The sequence below is a fragment of the Falco biarmicus genome, chromosome 2 (assembly GCF_023638135.1).
Source record: "Falco biarmicus isolate bFalBia1 chromosome 2, bFalBia1.pri, whole genome shotgun sequence".
NCBI classification, from domain to species: domain Eukaryota; kingdom Metazoa; phylum Chordata; class Aves; order Falconiformes; family Falconidae; genus Falco; species Falco biarmicus.
Window position 1 is genome coordinate 65,757,495 of NC_079289.1, and position 25,130 is coordinate 65,782,624.

The following is a 25,130-nucleotide window of genomic DNA, read 5'->3' on the forward strand; positions in this document are numbered from 1 at the left end:
TCAGTTTTACCTCAAAGTGCAGCTACTGCAGATACATCCAGAGAAGGCACGTGGATCCGTTTGTCTCAAATGGATACTGTTTGCTGGCACCCAGCTGCCATCTTTGTGGCCTTCCCCACACTTGACTCTGACATGGCTTTTCCTTCTCCATCCAAGCAAACACAGGTGACTGCTGCTCTTGTACCAGGCATACCCGCTCATAGATGTGCTGGCCAGCATCTGAATTATTTCAAATCAGGCATTTTAATGCTTCACATTACCAGTTTTTCAGCTGACATTTTTCAGCAGTGTCATAGTGGGTAATGTTTCCCTAATCTGGGTGATACCAACAATGACTGGGCAATGAAGGACTTGCAGAAAACCTCCTGACACACCGTCCACCATCACTGCAAAGTCCTGAGGAAATCTGCTCACCTCAAGGCCGCAAGTAGTCAAGGGGGGGTGGTGGTGTTGGTGGTGGTGTGTCTCAGGGCAATGGGTCTCTATAGGGGCTCTCACAGAGGCAAGCCTTTGCCTCAAAACTGCGGAGAAGAGTCTCGGAATAAATTTATCGGGGGATGGACTGCGGAGAAAAGTCACAGAGTAAATTTAAGGGGGGCACCAGCCCGCTCGGTGGGGTTCCTCCTTCACCGGCGGCTGTCAGCGCTCCCGGAACGATGAGCTCTGGGCGCTGTTTCTGTGAGGGAGGCGGGGAAGGAAGCGGGGGCGGGTTTGAGTGCGGCACCGCCGGGCTGGGCGCCTCGTCTGGCGGGTGGCGGAGAGGCCGGCGCTGGTGGCGCGGTGGGCTTGGCGTCTGGGCCGCCTCCCCTTCGCTTCACCCTCAGGCCGGGTGGGAGGATGAACCTGGAGCGGCTGAGGAGGCGGGTGCGGCAGTACATCGACCAGGTGAGGCGCGGGCTGGGGTTTGCTGGGGAAGGGGCGGCTGGCCCGCCGGCTTTCCCCCAGGCCAAGCCCCTCTCGGCCCGGCTCCCGGAGGGAGGGAGGCCTGGGGTGGGGGGCGGGGGGCAGCAGTGCCAGCGTCTGTAGCCGCGGGGAGGGAGCTAATTTTTAATTTATGCCCCGTTTGCCCTGGAAGGGGAGGGAGCGGGGGGTGGGTGAGGGGTGCGGGGGGCCGGAAGCGCCGCCTGGGCTGGGAGCGGGGCTTGCGGCCGCCTGGGAGCGCGGCGGGGGGTGGCGGGGTCGTGGTTCCCTCTTCGTTCGTTCGTTCGGAGAGCTCGGTGTGGGAGCGGTAGGGCCGCTGTGTGGCGAAGGCGTGTTTGCAGGATGGCCACCTCCCGGGTTGTGCAAGTCGGGCTGTGCCTACTTGGTGGCTGGAGATGCCGCCGCGCTGACCTGCGGCGCTGCGGGCGGCTGTTGCCGTTTGTTGATGGGTTCAGCAATTATGTTGCTGCAGGGCAAACAAACAAACAAAGCAAGAGGAAAAATGCATTAATAAATTAGATTAAATATAGCATGGAACTTTGCTGCTCTGTTTCTAGTTCAGACCCTTGGTATTGACATCGCTCCTGAGAGAAACCCATCCCTTCAGTTAGCACAGGCATTTGGGTGTGTGGCCAGCGAGTCTGACTGAAAGATTGATCAGGGACCCAAGTTAATGTGGCGAATTTTATTTTATTGTTTTGCTGTACTCATTTGAGTTAAACTGGTTCACCAAGCTGCTTTGCCACACAGCTATATCGGCACTGGTGTGGTTCTGAGGAGGGGGCATCAGGAGGAATGTGGGAGTGCTTCTTTGTGTAATATAGTCGGCTTGTAGCACTGTAGAACTATAGAAGTGGTGTAGAATTTAACAGAAAATATATAGTGCCCTGTAAACCTGGATTATGTCTCTCTTTTGTGCTATTGAGAGTTATTTAAACCTTAGTTCTTGTAGACAGCTATTACATATCTGGGGGTTTGGTGGTTGGTTAGTTTTTTGGGTTGGTTGTTTGTTTTTTTTTTTGCTTGGGAGGGTGGTGATGGTGATTTTATTTTTCTTGGAGGTGCAGATTGAAACCAAACTATTCTCTTGCCACATTTGCTGGGCATTCTTAATCCCCATCAAGGAGGAAATGTGGGAACACAGGATAGAAGAGACCGCTTAGGTCATGGAGCATAGTGCTTTCTGAGGACTAGAGTGGCTCTCAGTGTGTGTTTTGGTAAAGTCTGCCAGACCTCTGCTCTAAATGCATAGAACAGTCTCTAAGGTTTACATGTAACAAACTGAAGCTGTAACGTTGCAGGAAAGAGCAAAAGTGATTAAGGCTTTTCTAGTGTTACAAGTCCTTTACCATGGCAAGGTATCTGTTAAATGTCCAGCAGAATCCTGGGAAGCATATCATGTCTCATAGCATGAAGGGTAGAAAGGAACAATAGTAGCCCTTGCTGATCTTCTTAGAGAATAATCCCAGCCAATTCAACGAGATTTTGCCTAGAACCCCAAATCTGATGCAATCTTAGCCGAGTTAGTGGGATGGATATACCTGCAAACTCTGCTTCTATTGGTTCTCTAGTTGCCACTTGTTTTCTCTATTTCACCCACTTCTCCTGAACTGCAGACTTAACAGTGAAACTGTATATCTAGGAATAAGGGCAGATTCGCATAGGGACTGTGGTTTTGTGTGAGGTTAAAGCATCTTGACTGGAGCATGAAAATTTCTTAAGCAGAGATCCTGCTGCTGAAGTTTCCTGAAGTAATTTGTATGTCCTTTTTTTATACATAGTATTCTCTTTCTTCTAAAATGTAGCATTTATTTTAACTGGAAGGGGGGATTCTTGCTACTTTTTCAGTGATGGCAAATCAACTAGTGACCTATTTCCATACTTAGGTGGTGTCTACTTTTTGGTCAAAGATACCTGCATTTTACTGGGGAAAAATTAACAAACCCACCTTGAATTATTTTTTTATGTCCTTTAGAAGTTACAGTACTGGCCCTTTAAAACTATTTTTTGAGCTTATAAAAATCTCAAATGTATATCACTGTTCATTAGAGACTACATGCATAAGATACTAAATGTGAAGGATATACAGTGTATTTCAAAATAATACAGGAAGGCGAACCCCCCAAAAATACTAATTATTTCTGTCATCTTTTACAGCAGCAGTATCAAAGCGCCCTGTTTTGGGCAGACAAAGTAGCTTCATTGTCTCATGGTAAGTAGTTGCTTTTTAAATTTTTATTAACTTCTTTCTGATAGTGTTCAGTTTTGGTTTTGTTGGTGATTTTTTTAAAGCTATTTGGCTAAATACTGAAGTTCTGAGTTTGGTGTAAGGGTGTGAGTGCTTTTCTGTGATCTCTGAAATGCCATTTTTCCAAAAAGAACAGAGCCAATCTTCCTTCCCTTTTGAACTCCGTGTTAAAAGTGATGATTGGCCAAACCTTAAGGTTTGCCTGCTTTAAGGGACAAAAAGAAAGAAAAAAAAAAAGAACTGTGAGTGTCAAGGTTGGTTTCCTACAGGATTCACAGTTGCTCTGGGTGACAAATAGAATGCAATTTTATGGAGTGAGTTGATGCTGGTAGCCTGTGTCTGCCTACAGCTGTGGTCCATTTACACTTCTTAAAATGATTCTAGGAGCTTGATCCCATGAAAGCTTTGGTTGCCAATAAAGTAGGAGAGTACTAAATTGTGCTTCTGCAGTCATAACTTCAAGCTGCAGAGGTCTAGCGCTTTCATTTTCACTGTTGTTAGGTTCCCACTGATCTTTTTTGAGAGACACAATTCTGGGGTTTTTTTCTGCCCTATGTCCAAGGGCAGGGTAACCTACAACTGCTACTTTTTTAGATCTGTATCACTGTTGTGTCCTCATAACACACCTCTGGTATGAGATTCTTTGTATTCACTGTCTGGTGCACTATCTGATATCTTTAAAGTTAGAATCTGATTATTTTTTCATTTTAATCTCTCACTGATGGATAGTCTAAGTTGCTTATAAACATACATATGTGTATATATAAAAAATATGACTTTGTAATCTGATAGGATGCTGGAGTGGGGAAAAATACTTTTCTAGGGAAGTGGAAGTGTTTAAAAATACGTTATAAATCAATGGTTTATAATTTGTTCTTTTATTTTAGAGGAACCACAAGATATCTACTGGCTGGCCCAGTGTCTCTACCTAACAGCTCAGTATCATAGGGCAGCACATGCCCTTCGATCGCGTAAGTTGGATAAGGTAAGTCATCTTCGTCAAAGACTTACTACTGTTATTACACTTTTAAACCTTTTCTGCAAACCACAGTGACTACTTCACCATCAGAGGATAAGATTTATGGGAAAATTAATTAAAAAACCTGCATGATGTAGTTTATCTGAACCAAGTGTAGTCCTGTGTTCAGTCAGCCAGATTGAAAATGTTGGCCCCAGATAGGGTCACAGAAAAGAGAAGGTGTCCAAGGATGTAAGTATAGCAGGTATGGGAAGGTGGAGTGTCACTTCAGGTGTAGTTGTTTGAATTGTCTTTCCGCTCTGCTAATGAGTGGTGAAGACAAGAGTGAAGCAATTGTCTTTTGAGAGTTTAATAGTAGTGAAAGTGATACAGACTTAGTCATTTTGGTCAAGAAAGACTTTTGGAGGTGAGAGGGATGAAGCCATACAACTGAAAAAGGAGAGGAGCAACATGGAGTCCAGCAGTGTAAGTTAACTTGCTCTGTCTTTATAACTAATATGTATGAAACGTCTCTTTCAGTTATATGAAGCGTGTCGCTACCTTGCAGCTAGATGTCATGTGAGTACACGTTTTAACCTTTATTGGTGACAAACCAAACTAAATAAAAGATGCATCCTGGGAAGATTAGGTACCTGACAGGCAATGTAGATGTCTGTGTTTGTTGGAATAACATGCTTAAATTTTGCGACAGTTGATTTCATTCTTTAACCTTCAGTATGGTTGCTGGAGTATCTGTTGTGCTACTGTTCTGAAGAAATCCCACTGACCTTTTTTTTTCCAGGAAAGAAAAATACTCCTCTAATATTTTGTGGGGAAAGCACATGAACCACTTTTGTCTCATGTCTTCATGTTTACATTTTTAATTGGTTGGTTGTAGTCTGACCAGAGGAGATGTGATTTTTGGTTTTATAAGTATAGTTTGGAGCTTTATACCTCTGTGTAAAATGTGATACATAAATAGTAAAATGTAGTGCTTGCACAGGGCAATTGAATCAATTAATAGATTGATTGATTGTAGATTAATTAATAGATTGATTAATGGTAGATTAAATGTAGACATTTGAAATAGAATAATGTGCTGCTTTTTTCTTTTTTTTTTACTTTTTTATTTTATTTTACTAAAACCCGTATTAACTATTTTTAGAAGCATATCTTCTTCTGTGATTGCATAATGCTGAATAATAGATTTTTCTGTAGGTGTTAATTCCATAATTTTTTGGATGACTAGTAAAATATTTGACTGCAATTATAAAATGACATATGTCCAAATAAGAATATGCATGCATGAAAAACCTGCTGATAAGCACTGGTTGTTTTAATCTGTGCCTTTCAAATGTGACACTGTGTTTATTGGTGCTTTATGTACAGATGTTTCAAATCCCATCCTTGTTTTTTACATCCACATGTTTGGCTAGTATGCTGCAAAAGAACATCAACAGGCCCTTGATATTCTTGATATGGAAGAGCCAATCAACAAAAGACTTTTTGAAAAGTACTTGAAGGATGAAAGTGGATTGAAAGACTCTACCACAGACTGGGAGATGTCACAATCCTCTGTAAGTAACATTTTTTTAAACAAGTATTTTTATAACTGAGAAAACAATGTGTGAAGTCAGAAAGTGATTTTACTGCTGTATGAATCTGAGACTCTGTTTAAGCTTTCTTTTTTGGATAATGTAATTTTTAAAAGTGATGAATTGTTCTCCTTTTGGTCAGAAGTCATGTGTTAGCTTGCCTGTATGAAAATAACTTGTTCTGCTAGAATGAAGACTGATTTTCAACAACTTCCCATAAATTATTTGCAGACGCTTTGCAGGAAGTTCATGATCTGCCATTGGTTTGTAGTCTTTTAGCTCTATGCTGCTATTTCAGTATTGATAATGTAAACTAACATTTCTTTCAATTGGGCTGCAGGTTCTGAGATAACAAAGCAAGTTTTCTTCTCCTCCAGTTACTTACAATCAAGTATTTCCTTAACCTTATTCTCAGTGCTACATTTTTTAATCGCACTTGAAAATTATGTGATGTGAAAGTAAAGTTTCTGAAGCTCAGTGAAAAAGTTCTATATAGGTGCACAGTCAAAAGGGATCAGTACTGTGTGTAGGCTGTAGAGTCTGTGAATAGTCTTTATTTTTGGAGTTAGGAATTGATATTAGCTGAAACTACAGTGAAGGTGATTAACAGATGGCATGTTCCCTGTAAGACTGAAGTAGCAAAATGGGTTAAATCATCGACGTGAACTGATTTCAAATGCTGGTATTGATGGGCATAAGGGAGAAGCAGGTTAGACTGAAGTTACTGTAGTATACCTTTAATGGGAACATTTAAGCTACCACCGCAAGCAAAGGAAGAAGTCTCTCAACTTTGGCTGTTCATTCTTTCTCCCTGTTTCATGGCACTCTGGCCCAGACAGGTGTTTGTTGACTGATTATTGAACTAAATTGGGAAACTATTTTGACTGAAAAAGAACTTGGCCAAAAAACTCAGCTTTATCAGTCCTTCCCTTCACAAATGCTTGTGATAATATAGTTCACTAATGTGAGGACAGGTTTGGTTTGCCAAAGGAGAGAAGTGGGTTCTGCTTGAAGAAATTTTAGACCAAACTCTTCTCTAGGAATGTGGCTTTTTAAACTTAATTTGATTAGTTTGCACAGGCCCTAGTTCCAGAGTAAGAATGACTGGTCTCTGAGCTGGTAACAATATTATCACCGTAGCAGCCCCTTGGGGTTTATTAGTTGTTAATGCAGCTATAGTGTTATTTCTAGCGTGGGGACTGCTGAGACAGTTGGTCTGTCTGATGATGTTGGTGTGTAACATGTTAACTTTCTCTTAAGTAACTTGCTGGCACTTCTGTGGCCTTCTGACTGAATTAAACACCCATCTAGGGAGTTTTGAAAGGACATGTTAGTTGCTAGACATCTTAGCACAACTTTAACTATGGTAATAGTGATCTTTCACTACTTTCATTTCTGAAACATCTGTGTTTTGGATTGAAAAGAAGAATATGTTTTTCTGCTCAGAGTAGCTGAGTCTATTGATTTGGTCTTTTTCATCTCTGCTGTGGTCATTCTTGTCTTGCATGAAATATGTGGTTTAATAGTCAACAGATAAGTGAATTACCTTTGGAAGTGACGATTTCCCTATGTTGAGTATGAAGGGAATTTAGTATATCAGAGAGCTGGGTGCCAGAAGTAGAAAAGATAAATTCTGCCTCCTTCAACTTATTTCAAGTATGTGTTTGCTTGCTAGTAGATTATCTGAGAGAGCATTCATTTGATTATTTTTTTTAAGGTAGTAGAGACAATATTTTATTTAAAGACAGCACTAGAAAACCGGGTTCTATCATACATGAAATGCTTTTTACTTTTCAGGGAGCCCATTTGATTTGTGCTCAAACCAAATTGCAAATATTGATTCAGTCTTTGACCTTCAGCCCTGCTTTTCCACCAGATCAAGAGCTCTATATGCCTTTTGCGAGGGAAGATCTATGATGCTTTGGATAATAGAACCCTAGCAACATACAGCTACAAAGAGGCCTTGAAGCTTGATGTTTACTGCTTTGAAGCATTTGATCTTTTAACATCGCACCATATGCTGACGGCACAAGAAGGTCTGGATAGCAGTATTTCTCAAATACAAGTAAAACTTAGCTGCTTTCTCACTCTGCCTTTTTCATGGATAAAAATTAAAGCAATACTGCAAGTAACAGACTCGAAAATTTTGAGAATAGAAAATGTATGAAATTAGTGAAAATTCTCATCTGCTCAAACTTACATTTGAACTTGATTTTTTGGCCTTGCAGTGCTAAGAACTAAAAGAAACAAAGTAACCCAGCTGTCCTGTTTGTTAGCTCTGGAAGCTCCCACGCTCTTTGCTTAGCCTGAACAATGTTTTCCCCGTGTCTTCAACTTCACAAGATTTGAATCTACAAAACCCTAGTGGTCTTTACTTAGTTGTAGGAGATATTGGTTAATATACCATTCTGAGTGGTAAAATTTGACATGCAGAGTAAATAAAAACAGTGGTGTTCAGCTATTAAATGTTATCTAAAAGTTTAGAAGAAAAGCCGAAGTACTGAATCATTGATTTCCATAATTAGTAGTATTATCTGTTTCAGTGTATCTGTACTTTTGTCTTCCTTGTAGTTTAGGGTTGAGCATCATAAAATTCTTTGCATCTCTTAAGTTCTTAAAATGTTGGATCTTGCTATTTCTTCTGTAATAACCACTTTTTTTTAAATCCACATAGAAAAAGAACTTCTTGAATCTCTACCTCTTAGCAGACAATGTACAGAAGAAGAACAAGAATTGCTTCACTTTTTATTTGAGAATAAATTGAAAAAGGTAAACCACAAAACTGACTAAAAAGCTGGAGAATTGATTTGAAGTCTTGACTTCATGTGTAAATTTTCTTTGATTCCATTTATTCTGAACACTGGAATAAATAAGGGCTTTGTAGTTTTGGTTATTTTAAAATTTATGATGCTGGAGATATCACTTTATGGGGGTACTATAACAGTTTTGTATAAACTGTTTGTATAACCAGTATTTTCTGGTGTGGTGTCAACTTGAAATTCTGATATTTTTTTTTTAGCTTCATTTCTTGAGAAACTTCTGGGTGGGGAAAAAGAACATTAATAATGTAGCCAAAATGCTATATCCTACTATTTTCAGGTAACTGACAATGTTATTCCAGACTATTTTTCCAAAGAAATGTGAGAACACTGAAAGCCAACTGTATATTGCTTACTGTTCATTTCTGCAGCCTACACTTAAGATGTTGACACTGGCAAGCACCTTTTATGTTCTAATAAAGAAGCATTTTACCAAGCAGGTTTTTTATGGACTTTCAGTTTAAAACGAAGAATTTTAAGAAACTTGGTATTCTTAAGTATTCTTTTAGAACTAAAAATACTAATAGTTATACTATCTAATTTTAGGTTGTTTGTAGTTTAACATACTGTTTCTTTTGCCTTTCAGTATAATAAACCCAGTGAAACACTGATTCCTGAATCAGTAGATGGTCTTCAGGAAAACCTCGATGTGGTAGTATCCTTAGCCGAAAGACATTATTATAACTGTGATTTCAAAATGTGTTACAAGCTTACTTCTGTGTAAGTATACAAAGCAACTTTGAGGGGTTTTTCTCATATAGCGAGGTATAATAAGTATGCCTGGACTTACAGTGAATATCATTGTTCAATGGGTTGACATACATAACCATTTGATACAGAGTTACAGGTATTTAAAATGTGTAGTTTGTGTCTGGCAAGACATACTATTTTTATGACGTGTAGCAGAAATATCCAAAGCAAAACTCCAGCACTGTGCTGCACTTCCCTTCATCCATCCTCTTCCTTACTCTGGTACCTTCAGTTCTGTGTTCTCTCTACCTATTTCTTGGCCTTCAGAATGAACAGGTTTGAATCAGTTGGTTAGTTAGGAAGTATGACTTCTCTGGCTGATTAAAAGTTATGTTAATTTTAATGTGCTGAGTATTGTGTCTCAGTTGTTAATGTAGCCCAGGCATACGCTGCTGTGCAGTTGTCGTGTGGGTCAGAACAACATGGATTGCTTCTCAACTACTGTAAATCTGAACACATGGTTGGGGAGCTATTTTTTCTGCTGGTCTGACAACAACCATTTTAAGAAAATTGTATTTTTATGTATGTAATGCATAGCCTCAGAATATTAGTAATATAGAATAGAAGGGGGGGTTGGTTTTTTTTTTAATAGTAAAGCTTTTTCTTACCAGAAGCAAGCCATCACTATGTAGAATATCCTATGGAGCTGAGTACAGACAAGATTTTTGGAAAGGCTGTAGAGAATGCTGACAGGGTGAATTTAAAAATCTGAGTAAAATCATGATCCTACTGAAATAAATGACTCCAATTAAGTCAATAAAATTATACGAGTGCAGATTTGTTTCTGAAACTTAATTTCCACAGTGTGTCTAGCAGAAAGTGGCAGGAGTTAATGTCTCCTTAGTGGGAGACTATCACAGATGCTAAAACTTGGATATGAGAGTCTGAGAAGTCCATATAATTTCAAAGTTTTAGACTCCCTTCAAGAGAGCATTTAATATACTTGTTTATATGTTCTTTTATACCTCTCATTTGAAATAATTTGAACTCTTTAAAAATAAACTTTTAATTATTTCAAGGCATGCTTCTCAGAGAATGGAGTCATAATGTACTTTTGATTTAAGAGATTCTGTGAATAGATTTTAAGACATCTTTTTCTTCTCTTCCTAGTTCACCAAATGCTAACAAAAAGGGCACATGCCTACATGCCATGTCCTGCATGCAGTCTGTTGTCTGTGAGACTATCATCCATTTCTAAATGCCACAGGAAATAAAAATTTAAAACTGAGCTAAGTATGTTTCCTAAGGCATACTGCTTAGACTTAAGCTCAGAAAGTTGAGGACTATTGCTTGAAAGTTGCTGTCAGATATATGGAAAAGATGAACAGAAACGTTGCTTGCCGTTTGCCGGTTAAATTTGAAGTGACCTGCAAACAAATGTGCATTGTATTCTGTTTTCCTTATTGTATATTCAGCTTGCCAGAATTTTCTGTTATCCTCTTTTGTTAAGTTAAATTAATAGTTATTTTTCTGGTTTTAAGATAGCCTTCTATTATGCTGTTAATAGTTACCTTCTAGTCACAAGTAGTTTTCCAGTGCCTAAAGTGGTAATTAACTGGAACATTACATACTATAAAACAACTTACTTATAAAACATTACAATTTTTGAAATGTGTGTTGCAGATTTTTTTTTATTTTTTATTTTTCCAGAGTAATGGAAAAAGATCCTTTCCATGCAAATTGTTTACCTGTGCATATAGGGACACTTGTGGAGCTTAATAAAGCAAATGGTAAGAAATACAACATTTATTATGAGTCAAAATAAGATTGTAAAGCTTCAATTTTAAAAAAGAATTAAAGATGCCAGGAAACCCCCTTATATACCATTTTAAAAATGACGTATGTTGTTCCTCCTATCTGCAGTTTCAAGAAAACAGTGGTATCCAGAAAAGAAGGGGGTTTCAGAGATGGTAGCAAGGCTGAAGAGGGGAAGTAGTTATGCAAGGAGTCTTCATTCATGATCATGAGTGTCACTGTCTTTTAAGCACTGGGCTGTGTGGCCAGAAAGTTAGTGCGCTACACTGCTTCGTTTCTGTTTTGAGGTGATCTTCATAGAGTGTACTTTTTCTGCTCAAAAGTAAAATACATTAAATTTAACTAGAAGAAACTCTTCATCAGTGTGTATGCTTAGATGGACATGATTATTCTGTGTTAGGAAAAATTCTAGACTCTTCTTGCCTTTGCTGTTGTGAAGGCCTCTTTTTAGTTTAAACAAGTTCTTAATCATGCAGCACCTTTGCTGGGAATTACAGGAATAGCTTGCTTGCAGCTGGGATGGCTTCTGATTTCAGACTGCATATAAACATCCAAATCAAGCGAGGAGCTCGAATGTCTTTAAAATCAATTGGAAAATAGAATAAGGAGCTCATACGATTTGCAGTCTCTCAAAGGATGGTGCATTGCATGTAGGCAAATAGATCATTACGTGTACTAGTACTTCTCAATGTTTAGTGAATGTACTTTCAGTTAACTACATCCGAAAATGTGGCCAGTACTCTTGATTTTTCTTCTGTGTCTGCCTTGAGAAGCATTTTGTAAATAAGCTGGTATTTTGTATGCCAGTCTTCATGTTTGATTTTTCTGAATCTGAGAATTGATGCAAAGTACTCCAGGACAAACTCATCAATTTAAGACCACTGTACTCTAAAGAAATAGAAATTTTATGTACCATAATGCTATTTCTTTTGAAACTGCGTAGGCAATAGAAATGTTATCCTATGTCTGATTACTTCCGTTGTTGCTAGAAAACCTGGAGTAAGTTATTCTAATAACTAGAATTATTATTTTTATTACATAAGTAATCACTTAGAATTATTCCTAGTATAATAATTTATTTGCTTTTGTCCTGTTTTCAGCATATTAATGCACAGGACTCTACTTAGAAATTGATCTAGCCTCTAGTATGTTATACCTTTTAGGTATAGGAAGTTCAGTGGTGGTTTACCTTGACAAGACACATTCAAGTATGATACTACAGGTGCTTATTTTAATGTATGTTAATCACCTAAGTTGTTTGAGAATTCCGAAGGAGTGGGATGTATAGCTGCTGATTTATGTGCTGCGGAGACTTATGGGTTGGGGTTTTTTTTTAGTTAATTGTAAAACTGAATCTGTTTTGAGGCAGTTTGAAGCATTACCACTAAACAGAAAACATTTTTCTTCATTTCTATGTTAATAACATTAGATGTTCTGGATATTTTGTATAGAAAGCTAAAGGGCTTGAAACATCTTAATGTTTTAGCATGTTTTAATTTTATTTTCTTTTTACCCACTATGTAGAGCTTTTCTATCTCTCTCACAAACTGGTGGACTTGTACCCAAATAATCCTGTAAGTTGTTCTAAGCCTTCACTGACTGGTAGTTTTTCTAGGTGAAAGCATCTAAAAGTTGTAATGTAACGATCAGTTTGAGTAACAGAATTCAAAATCCATTTCTGGATGAGCTAGTAAAAATGGTTTGTTCCTTTTATTTTCTATGCATTGTAATTTTCTTAAACCAAGGATCTTTTTTTAAAACAAAGTACCTGTAAAATATATTTGATGTGAGGTATTCACTTCGAATAATAATTTGAAATAAATGCTACAGTAATAAATGTCTATGCCTCTCTGGGCAACCTTTTTCAGTGTTTGATCACCTTCATAATGAAAATTGTTCTCCTTCTACTCAGTCTCAATTTTCCATGTTGCAACTTGCACCCATTGCCTCCCATCCTGTCACTGCACTTCTGAGAAGAGTCTGGCTCTGTCTTCTGTATTCCTTACTATTAGATAATTGAAGACTGCAATAAGCTTTCCACTTAGTGCTCTCTTCATGAGGCTGAACAAACTCAGTTAGAGGTGTACATGCCAGCAGTTTTAGCTTGTCTGTAATATCAAATATAATTTGAAAAGCTGACTGTGATTTCAGTGAAAATGTTCCTAACTTCTCCAATTATAATCTGTTCCTCTGTTTTGCATCACCTCTGGTGATGTTTCACTAAAATCAGTGTGATATACTTAATAATATTCTATTTTTATTTTAATGTATAGGTGTCATGGTTTGCAGTAGGATGCTACTATCTCATGGTTGGCCACAAAAATGAACATGCCAGAAGATATCTCAGGTAAAATTTTTTTCCCCGGTTTTCCTTAGGGATCTGTTGCATGCTTGCTAAACAAATTTCATGATTGTAAGCTCATAAAGTAAACAGAAGCCATGATAAACCAGCTACTACTAAAATATTCCTTTTGTTGACACCCAGTTTTTGATATACCAGTTTAGACCTCATTCATTGAAGTAATTTAAAAATGCAGAGACTTATGTGGAATCTCTTTTGGCAGTCCACCTTCCTCTTATGGGCAGGTGTAGTCCCTGCATTTGCTCATGCTGCCAAGCTAACTATGCCTAGGTGATCAAGCCTCCATTCTTAGCTTAAGGACACTCGGGTGTTCTCCCAGGTTCAGGTTTCATATTTTAAAGGGAAGAGTGAGATAGATGATTCTGACGTTCAGCTGTCCGGTCTAGTTCTTTCTTTGCACAAGCAGCCTTGGACTTACTAGGTTGGTCAGTCAGTCCAATGCTCTTTCTTATAGGTCTTCTGTATGTGTATTGATAATGAACGCTGGGGAGCAGGACGTTGCTGTGAAGTAGGGCATTTGTGTTGGTGCTGTAAGCTTAAACTGAGAAGGTGTAAATCAACCTGCAAGGCTTTCATTTTTCTTCTTCAGATCTTTGTAGACAATATATGTAACGATGGGTTAGTAATTTACACTGTTTAAATGCCTGGTGGTTATGGGTAAACTATTGAAATTCCTGGCAAGTACCAGTGTGAAATTATTCAAGAAGCTGAGTGACATAGGTGGGTTTGGTGGTGAAATAAAGAGCATCTTTATTAAATCTGAAAGCATCCCTAGCCAAGAAGTGTCTATAGATGTGCTAGGGGCAAAAAACCCAAACCAAAAACATCAGAATTCGTGGTAGTTCTGGCAAAGAGGAAAAAGGTCAGGTAAAATTGAAATAGTAACAAGATGCCCACATTTCTTGGAAAAGAATTATAGTATGCAACTGCATGGCTAGGGACAACTATGAGCTAGACAGTAGTTTTTAGAAAAAGGATCTGGAGATATCATGGATAAAAATACAAGCTCCCATATTATTGTTTTGGAGTCATAGGACATCATGCTGGAGCATGCTGAACGGGGTACAAGGCACAGCCAGGCAGTGCCCTGTAACGTGTGAGGGAAGTATCATTCTGGCTGCTCCAGAAGCAAGATCTGAAGGATGCAGATAGCTCCAAAAAGGGTTCCTTCATCTGAACACCAATTAGGACGACGACATTTGCAGTAGAATATAATCCATCTTTTATAATAATAACAATGCTGTATTGTATTGTGTTGCTGTTGACAAGTTAATGTGTGGAGAACTCAAGGTTGATGTGAGACATTCAAATTGAATTCAAGAGAAGGCAATAAAAAAGCATTCTGGAGAAGGTGGCCAAGGAGGAAAGCTTTTGGAGGGATTTAAGTTGTCTAGGATGTACGGTGGGAAGATACAAATGTTCAAATATGTAAAGTTTTGTCCCAGGAGATGGCAAACAAACTGTTCTCTAGGATCTGCAATGAGAAATAACAAATTTAGCTGTGAGAAGCAAAATTTAGATTAAATGTTAGGAAAAAATGAAGAGTTTAATGGTGGTTAAGCAATAGAACAGATTAGTTGTGGAACATGCAGGATCTCTGTATTAGAAAACTTTAAAAATAGATTTGGCACATCTGTCATGAGCTGTTTAGTTATGAATGTCCTTGCCTTCAGACTGAAACAAGAACATTAGAAAGCTCTGTAGGTTATTTTCAAGTCCATCTTTCTGTAAAGATTTCAGGTTGCAGTCGGGATGCTCAGATTGCAGTCTTCATCTTGGAACTTGAGTGACATTTTGATGCACGGCAGTTGTCTGTGCAGTGACAAATACTTTTCATTAAGGCTAGTACACTTATATGGCAGAACTTCAACACACATTTTGACCTAAGTGTTCATTTGCTATTTTGGTATCCTGCTTGTGAAATGTACATTTGCAGGAAAATATTTATTTTGAAATGTATAGCTAGAATTTTGTAATACATTGAGTCACTACTACTTTCTTCTGTATTTTGCCCAATTCACCTATTATATAATTGTTTATGTTCAGTAATACAAAAGAATTCCTGCTGTCCACAAAAAGCAACAGAACTAATACAATGCATTCTTGAAAATGTGTGATACTTCTAAGTGCTGAATGGTTTGAACTTTTAAAATTAACTTTGTTTACCACGGGTCTTAACGGAATATTTTCTTAACATTGCTATGTAAGTAGTCATCTGAAGCAGATTAAATTTAACTTCAGATGTGTTTGCTTGTGACTTGCTCTTGATTTTAGCAAAGCTACTACACTTGAGCGAACCTATGGACCTGCATGGATAGCATATGGACATTCATTTGCAGTTGAGAGTGAGCATGACCAAGCAATGGCTGCATACTTCACAGCTGCACAGCTCATGAAAGGGTATGTCAAAAATGTCACAGTCAGGAAAATTAAAATTAATCCATAAATAGTGTAGAATATTGACCTATATCCCTTTAAACAGTAGGAATACATTTGCAACAATTATCTGGTTGAGAACAAATGAGAAAAAAAACCCAAATAATTTAATCATCTGCCTTTGACTGCATTGTTTATGATTGCTGTTGTGATTTTTTAAGTTTTAAAGTCAAGATTTATATTTAGGTAATCTGTTTTACCTGAAAGTTCTCTGAAATTTCTGAATCATGTTTGTTGTAACAGGTCAAACTGCTGTATAGTAATAACTTGAACAGCTGTTTCATGGTCTGGAGAAGGTTGTAAAAAAAGTCATGGATTAATCATGTTATATTGCATATAAAGCTATTGCATTTGATTGTAGTTATTGGTAAATGTAATCCCTGTAATTATTACTTCATATTCTATTTGTAAATTAAATATGGGAAGGAAACTAGGGGGAAAAACCATTTAAATCAGCTTTTACTTGAAAGTACGTAAATGTATGCAAACACAGTTGGCATTTCTTTATAGTTTGTAACAACATTCCTGGTAAGTGCATGTTTGGTTTTTTGTGATTGTTTGTTTTGGATGTATTTTCAGGTGTCATTTGCCAATGCTTTATATTGGACTGGAATATGGTTTGACCAACAACTCGAAGTTAGCTGAAAGGTTTTTCAGCCAAGCTTTAAGCATTGCACCTGAAGATCCTTTTGTTATGCATGAAGTTGGAGTAGTTGCATTCCAAAATGGAGAGTAAGCTTGCAAAATACAATCTTAATTATGGTTTATTCTGCAGCGTAATGTGCCAATATATCTGCTAAAGTACTTGCACAGAACCAAAAGAAACTATAGTTCAAGTTTATATGGTGTTTACTCTAGACCCTTGCTTTCTACATTGTTCTTTGTTTAAGATTGAACTAGGAAAGAATTTAATGCTTGAGGAACATGCAGAGATAGATTATTATTTTCTGTGTGCCTGTCATTGTGTAGTGGCATACCTTGAAAAGGCATCTGTCTGCAAACAAGTGCGCGCATGCTATAAAATTTTATACATCAAAACATTTTGTCAGCTCGGGAGGTTCCAAATATATTTTCAAAAAACCTAACATAGAAGAAGTATTTAGTGAATATTTTTGGTTTGCTTCTGATTTTTTAACTTGGTCTTGTTAGTTCTGAGTGCATGCAAAATATAGCCAAAAGTAAATTACTGGGTTTTATATCTCCTTTCGCTCATATGATGAGATAATGTCAAAGAACTCTGCCTTGTAATAGAGTTTTCTCATACTACTAATGAAAAATCTACTAATTTACTTTTCTTTCCCCCTACCTCCTCAATTCTTAGCTGGAAAACTGCAGAAAAGTGGTTTCTTGATGCACTGGAAAAAATCAAAGCTATTGGAAATGAGGTATTTTTCCTACTAATATGCATGACAATAAATCTGTAAAACTCCAGGAAATTCTGTAATATTGGGTGACAGAATATGTTGTGCTTATTTTGAGATAGACGCAATATGATACAAATTTGACTTTGAAACTTGGATCATATACTTGTAATTGAGTATGTTGGGTTTTCAGCTGAGAATCATCACATTATCTTCCATGCTAAATGAAAAGGCAAATTTTCTATATGAAATTAGAAGAAAGTAAGTGTTGACTAGAGAGTAGAATCCTGGTCTCGCACTCAAGTCTTGGGTCTTAATAGACCAATCGTTCCTGACCTGAGAGCGGAACTGGGTACACATGTGAAGATGGTTTCTGCCACCTTAAGGTTAGGCATTTCTTGAATGACTTCTACTTTTGTTTGGATGTAATCCTGTAGGTATGGATTTGTTTTCTTTCTACCAGATAGAGACACTGGGTGGAAATGGGTCACAGGATGCTTAACCAACTTCCTGAAAGTAATCAAAATAACAACTGGCAAAAGGTTTGTCAGGAAACGTGCTTGTAGTTCGTTACAACCCTGATTTCTTAAATGCTGGAACACACAAATGCGCTCGCACCTAGTACTGTTCATTTTAGTTGTGTGTCATCATCTTGTCTAAAGAAACACATTATACTAGAGTAACTCAAGATGCCTTAATGAAAACAGTATCACCTTGTGACAGGCTTCTTGTGAATTTTGAAACAGGTTTTCTCAATTTTTAGCTTGAATTTAGTTTATGAGGACACCACCTCATCCTACTATAATTGTTAAAGCATCTCCTATCAAGATAATGAAACTGCTTCCAGAGCACAATAAACCTTCTATGAAGTGGAGAGCACTGAAAAAACTATTATCATGTGGTCAAGACACACATTTACTAACAGAAATTGCGCAGATACTAATGTATACACTCGCCAACATATAAATATGGTTGTTCTGTTTTAGTTAAAGTTGTAATGTTCATGCACGTGCCACAACCTTTGTAGATCAGGGGCGTTTTTCTTGTTTATTGAAAAGTCCTAAATATCAGCAGATCCACAAACACACAAATGGAAATTTAGAATTAGTGGGAAACACCTAAATTACCTAGAGAGAGAGAAATGCTCTTAATGTTGTTATGAATCACAAATTCATAATGCAGTCAAGTCCAAATAATTTTTAATTCCAGGAAAAAATCTTTTAAGGATTTTGGTGGCTCAGATTGTCTTCTGTGTGCCTTGTAAATGAGCTCATATATTTAGTGCAGATGAAGGGGAAGACAGGAACAAGACCTTCAGTATTTATGATTATTTTACAAATACCCAATTCGGATGGTGTTCAGTGCTCCTTGGCTGAGAGACTTCATGTGATTTTTAGCTTAGCAGAAAACAAATGTTGTTTGTTTTACATCCAAGTTTTAATATCGCTGACCCTTTAAAGAAATTTAATTGGCTTTGGGGAAAGGAAAAACTAGAAAAATGAGTTAATTGAATAAATGTTTTTAGCTTAAATATGCGCTTTGAAAAGAACTGAAAATGCTCGTGATATTTTTCTTGGTCATGAATGAATTGCCTTGTTCATTTGTTTGTTGATTGGGGTTTTTTTTAAGCAGACAAAATTCAGTTACAATTTGGGAAGCTGCAGTTATTTGAATTGTTACATTATTTTTCAGGTAACTGTTGATAAGTGGGAGCCTTTATTGAACAACTTAGGACATGTCTGCAGAAAACTCAAGTAAGCAAAGAGTATTGGAGCTACATTTATCTGGAATACTGCACAAAAGGCCTACTTCTCACTTATATCAGGATTATGTACCACATGAGAATAGTGTAAAAATACCTTATAAGAACAAGATTCTGTAAATCAGCTTTTGAATGTAAATACGTTAATTGCCTCCTACATCCAGTGTACTATATGCAAGTTAAAGTACTTAATGTAAAAGCTTTTCCTTAACTATTGATTCTAATTAGATAAAAATTTGGTCATAGGCTTTTAGATCCTTGTATGGGTGTGAATTCTAACTGGATACTGTCCCAGTCTTGACATAGGTGAATATGTCCATTGATTTAATTAACATAAAGGTGGGTTTGTGCCAATTAACTGGATCAGTGTGTATTTTCGTTATTAAAGTGAAATATTCAGTGACGTTAACACAGAAATAAAGTATTACTTCGTGGGTTTTGAGAGCACGCTTCAATACTTAATTTCATATTTTTGTTCTAGGAAGAGAAAAAGAAAGTGCAAAGTACATATGCAAGCTTTAACAGTTTTAACATAGAGAAATGTCTTCTCATTAATTACCTTAATCTGAATCTGATTTTAACCAGTGTTTTGTTTAATCAGTGCCATATCTTTTTTTTTTTAGTGTCATGATTTTAGTTGTCCAGTTGGTGTATACTGTAATTTTTGTTTCAAAGCTGCTAATGAGAATGTGATTATGGTAGATATAAGTGTACTTCTGCTTTGGCTTTGGTAATAATGGCTTTGTGCTTGAATTGCCAATTAGTTTTAGTTTTCATTATGAAATACAGATGTATAATAGTTACCCCTTCTGCCAAGATCAAACAAAAGGCGCTGCTTCTGGAACCTATTCCTGAGTATAATTGCAGGGGTTTTTAAAATGCTTGTTTCAGTTCTAATTCCTTTTGCTTTTTTTTTTTTTTTTAATTTCTAGGCTAAGTTAGTAACTGCTTACGTCACACTTAGGACAACTTACATTCTATTATTTATTCAGATTCAGAAAGCCAGCCTAATGTATTTCTACATCCTTGTAAACCATCTTTCAAGAAAATCAAGTTTAGAATTTAGGAAATGTACATATGCTTTGACAATTTAAAAAATTCTGTCATAATTTACTCATTTACTAATTTACTAATTTTTTAACTTATTTATATGTGTTCATAATACATGATATTGTGCTATTATGAAAAAACTTACTGGGTATATATCTGGTCATTAGCATTATGTGTTTGAAATTTGAAAGCAGTATATTAAAATACAGTGGTAGTCAATTGGTAGTTAATAGGTAAATGCTATGAGTGAAAATAGAATTCAAATCATACGAAAGGTTTGTGTAGCAAGTAAACAGTTGCATAATTTTTCTGCCTCAATTGTTACTTAATGTCCTCTAACAACTTCATGGTTTACTGTTTTGCATAATTTCATTATAACTATAGACATTAAAATTTCTTCTGAATAGACAATTGCTATCTTTAATAACTTGGAACTAGGATGTCAAATGTGATGATTTAATTTCTGAGAGTAATGCCATAATGTATATTAATTGTTGTTTTATAAAATAACAAATGCAATGAGCAGTCTAATTAATGGATAATTTTCAAAGAAAAGGTGGCTGGTACTTGAAAGAAATTAGGGATATGTAAACCTTCTTTTCTGATACAGCAGAGACAGCAGGTGGCAAAATGGATGTGACAAAAGTACTCCTGTATGTAGCACTTAAGGGTTGTGAAATTTCTGCCCAGAGAGCTTTTCTTACTTTGAACAATGAGTGATTTCATCTTGTATTGCTCCTTTGCTCCCCTGGGGAGGAAAATGAAAGCTGCGGAAAGAAAGCTAATGTTACAATAAGCAGCATTAAACATCTAAAGCAATTTACCATAGCAAATTGCTAAGATCATCCCCAAATGGGGCCTAGCTGTATGCAGCTGTTGTGCTACATGAGAGGAACAATGATTTTTCAATTACACTGAAGAAGAAAATTGTCAATATCTGTGAGTCTTTTGTGCGTTCTATTATGTTCAGAGTATGAAGCAATAATTTTTAAGTTCTTGCAGGATGGCGTGCCGCTGAGCTAAGAAACTATAAAAACACCTTTCACCTTGAAGCTTACTAATAGATATTCTGTGTTTAACCCTGACAGGAAATATGAAGAAGCACTGGAATACCATCGTCAGGCTCTAGTATTAATTCCTCAAAATGCTTCTACTTACTCTGCCATTGGCTACATACATAGTCTAATGGGCAATTTTGAAAGCGCAATTGACTATTTTCACACGGTATGTAACTGGCTTAAATTAAAGTGCTGGTCACAGATTCTGTTATTTACAGTTTCATTCTATTTTGGTTTTGGAACAGAGAATGAACATTTTACCAAGCCTCCAAATTAGTGTTTCTTTTATAATCTTAATCTTTTTTTAAAAAGGATCTTCCTAAATTTTCTATTGATTAGGTAAAAAATGGCCACTTTGAAAAACTTAGTACTTGGATCCTCCTTTGTTGTAAATTAATTGAATATCATATTTGTCATACAAATTTTATGTACATAAACTCATGCAGCTGAAATAATTCAAAATACTTCCAACTTAAGCCTTGAAGTAGAACCTTTACAATAAGTGCAACACGTTATACTTCATGGTTTGTGAATGATTCTCTGTCTGTATACATACCCTTTTCTGGTTTTGATTTTGTGCTTTGCTTGCTTACTAGTTCAGCCAGTTCATATGACAATATTTTAGTTGTGCAATTTTTTGCTTTTACACTGAAGATTATGCTCTGATTGCATTGGCAAGCAACATAACACACTCAGAACCATTGTGGACTTAAGATGTAAATGGTTTTATTTGCTACTGAATACTTTTCACTGCTGTTTGGTTTTGGTTTTTTTAATAGGCCCTTGGTCTTAGGAGGGATGACACATTTTCAGTCACAATGCTTGGACATTGCATAGAAATGTATATTGGTGATTCTGAAGCCTACATTGGTAAGTTTCACTTATGTGACTCTTAAGTCATGGAGTCCTTTGAGAGGAGTCTTAGTCTTACATCAAGAAAGACTGTGTACCATTACCTAGTTAACTTACAAAGTAGAGTTTGGTTTTTGTTTGGGGTTTTGTTGGTTTTGTTGGGTTTTGTAAATGGCTAAATGAGTCAGAACTTATCAGTAATTGTAGATGACCACTGTTTTTTGTAAGCATCACAACGGTAAATTCTTACCAGTATAAAGGAAAGACTTTGCCACTGAAGGTCGTGATGGTCTCTTTTACAGACAATACTGATTTGTGACAGCTTAGAAACCAAAGGAAATGGGGAGAAAATAAAAGAGAAATATGGAGTTAGCATGGTAATGCTGCTGGAGAGAGATATGGGCAGAGTGGTTTTACCATGTCAGAAGTCTGCTCTGTGGAGACAGGATAAATTCTCCTGACTCCAAAAATACAGCTTTGTGTATAGTTTAAAAAAAAAAAAAGGTGCTTCATGACAGTAATACATTATATTGCCACAGTTCAAAATATTCTATGAAAAGTTTCTGCCCCCTCCCAACTTTTATAGCAACATATTTCTACTTCAATGAACTTAGTGATTTATCTGTAATGAACACAGTTGATGTCCTGTCAAGTATGTTAATGAGGCTGAAGCCAGTAAAAGCCATCTGTGTGTGCTCTGTTGTTTTTCCTGCAGATTTTTCTTACAATTGAAGCAGATGTTTCTTCTCAATAGTCTTACTCCATATGTAGTCAGTTAACACATCTGGAAGAACCATGCAGCTGTGTGATATGCATTAATGCAAACCGTGCTGTGTGTAACTTAACAAAAAAAGCCTCTTAGAGAATTGGGAAGGGAACTGGCAATTACTTCTAACAGACTTTTGAATCGGAGTTGTACTACTTATATTGTGCATTTTTTCAAAAAGGAGACTGCTGGATTTTTTCAGAACAACTCTATTCAACTTTAGTGATTAAGCAGCAACAGCTCCCTGTCAGTATGAAAGCAGAGAATTGTAGTAATTTCTGGATGATAGTTTGAGATGCATTTTTTGGGAGTTTTTCATGGGAATAAACTAACGGTTTAACTGTTTTTCTAGGAACAGAGATCAAAGACAAATTAAGATGTTATGACTTTGACGTACACACAATGAAGACATTAAAGAACATAATTTCACCTCCCTGGGATTTCAGAGAATTCGACATAGAAAGACAAACTCTAGATGAAAGTGGCATAGTAACATTAGAGACATCACATCAAAGGAAGAGTACAGATACCAGTCGCTCGTTGGAAGAACCATTTGAGATAGAAATGAATGAAAGTGATATGATGTTAGAAACATCAATGTCAGACCATAGTACGTGACCATAAATGCTGGTAGAGAGCTCATTTTGTCAAAGTGTAATATGTTTGTTTTAGCATTTTTGTTACGGTGTTATACTTTCAAGAATTTGCTATTTTTATATGAATTCAAACTACTACCCTGTACTTAAAGAAGAAATAATGCTTGCCTTAAGGATGATTAAGAAGTACACATGACAAACTATTTCTAAAAAATTAATCATACATGATGAAGTAAAAAAATAAATTTACTTGTTTTTTTCCCTGAACTGTGTACTGGTCCATGTGTCTGCCATCACTAAGACTGTGAACGTTTAAAAATAGTAGTTAACATGGTACTGTTAACAAGTTGTTAAACTGAATAGCCAGTTTAATACAGTATTATTGTGGCTCCTGAGTTTTCATCCTGTCTGTAGAGAATGCTTTCTTAGTAAATAAACAAAAAAATCCATTAACTTTTATACTTACTACTTCATAAATATGTATTCCTTTAAGGAGCAATTTCAATGGTTTTCCATCATTTGACTCTAATCTGGCATACATTAAATTGATGATAAAGCATGTTATTTTGTTATACTTTCTCTTAGTTATTAATTTCAGTTCTTTGTCATTATTCTATATTGCATTACTGAAAGATAATTTAAGAACTGTTTTTGATAAGCTGATTAGACAAACATGAATGGCGTAAACATTAAGATAAATCACTCTTTCCCACAATTAGAGCTATTATAAAGTTGTAAGTCACAGTGTACTGCTGTAGGGACCACAGTAATTCTCTTTATACATAGTTGTTTTGTCAATGCAAAGTAGTAACTGAATAATACACATACATGGTTCTTAAAAGTGTGGTATTTTTAAATGTCATTAGTTCACTGAAAAATGAAGAAGTAAAGCATATGCCTCTGAAACAGCAGCAGTGATTTGTTCATCCACTAAACAGGAGATGGGTCTGTTTGCCTTCTTAGTGTGAATGTTGAACTTATTTTGTGTGAATTTTTTCCTTCCTTTCTCTTCTTGCCTTTTCCACATATGTCACACTGTGGGGCTGAAAATTAAGAATTTAATGCTACAAGCTGTCATAATATTTTCTTCTGTGACTTCCAGCTAAGTTTTGGCATTTAATGTTTAGAATGGATTTCTTGAAGTTTAGCGGTCCAGACTTGAGTGCAAAGTATTCAGAACTCATGAACTAGCAATTTTTCTTTAGACAAAGATTTTTTTCATGAAATACAAAAATTATTTTTAAGTCAACAAAAAAATAATTGATCTAAAATGTAACTTCTACACTATCTCAATACATTAGTGTTAACATTTAAATATGTACTTTCAATTACTTTTAGCATAAAATGTGTGTGTTTGGCTATTGTGATATAATTTTTATCCACTGTATTGGGCCAAAGTATAAAAATACCTGACATTAATGTGATATATGAAGTATTTCCTATACCTTTTTTTGGCACTTCATGTAACTAAGAGGAGACAAGGGATGAATCCAAGAACCTATACTGAAACCTTGCTGTCATTTTTGCTTTCCAGCAGTCCATCTCTCTTGATTAATGGTCCTTTTAACTTTAAGACAATGTTTACATTTAAGTTTGCCAATGAATAGGTATAAAGAATGGGCTGATGCTGTAAACTTTTGAGTGATTTTTTTTTTTTTTTCCAATTTTGTATAGAGTTTTGCATAAGCTGGAAAATATAAACTACTACTTCTCATCCCACTACATCTGTCTCATGGCTCATTGAGTTCACAAGTGCCCAGGTTCTGATTGCTAAGGAATAAGCAGTAGGAGACCACTACGTGGAAGCAGTTGCTAGGTGAGAAGGCCTTCATTTATCCAGG

At 36.5% G+C, this 25,130-nt stretch overlaps 1 protein-coding gene across 1 annotated transcript; it reads left to right on the forward strand.

Annotated features, from left to right (window-relative positions):
* Positions 1 to 709: 709 nt before the first annotated feature.
* On the forward strand, positions 710 to 24,195 carry CDC16 (cell division cycle 16). The gene is made up of 18 exons (XM_056328562.1): positions 710 to 885; positions 3,079 to 3,133; positions 4,057 to 4,154; positions 4,668 to 4,706; positions 5,564 to 5,704; positions 7,599 to 7,758; positions 8,397 to 8,491; positions 9,128 to 9,261; positions 10,942 to 11,021; positions 12,571 to 12,620; positions 13,320 to 13,393; positions 15,683 to 15,808; positions 16,424 to 16,576; positions 17,166 to 17,229; positions 18,898 to 18,959; positions 21,106 to 21,241; positions 21,855 to 21,945; positions 23,046 to 24,195. Exons 1-18 carry the CDS (start codon positions 838 to 840, stop codon positions 23,309 to 23,311), a joined length of 1,872 nt encoding a protein of 623 aa, XP_056184537.1. The 5' UTR covers positions 710 to 837; the 3' UTR covers positions 23,312 to 24,195.
* The last annotated feature ends 935 nt before the right edge of the window (positions 24,196 to 25,130 follow it).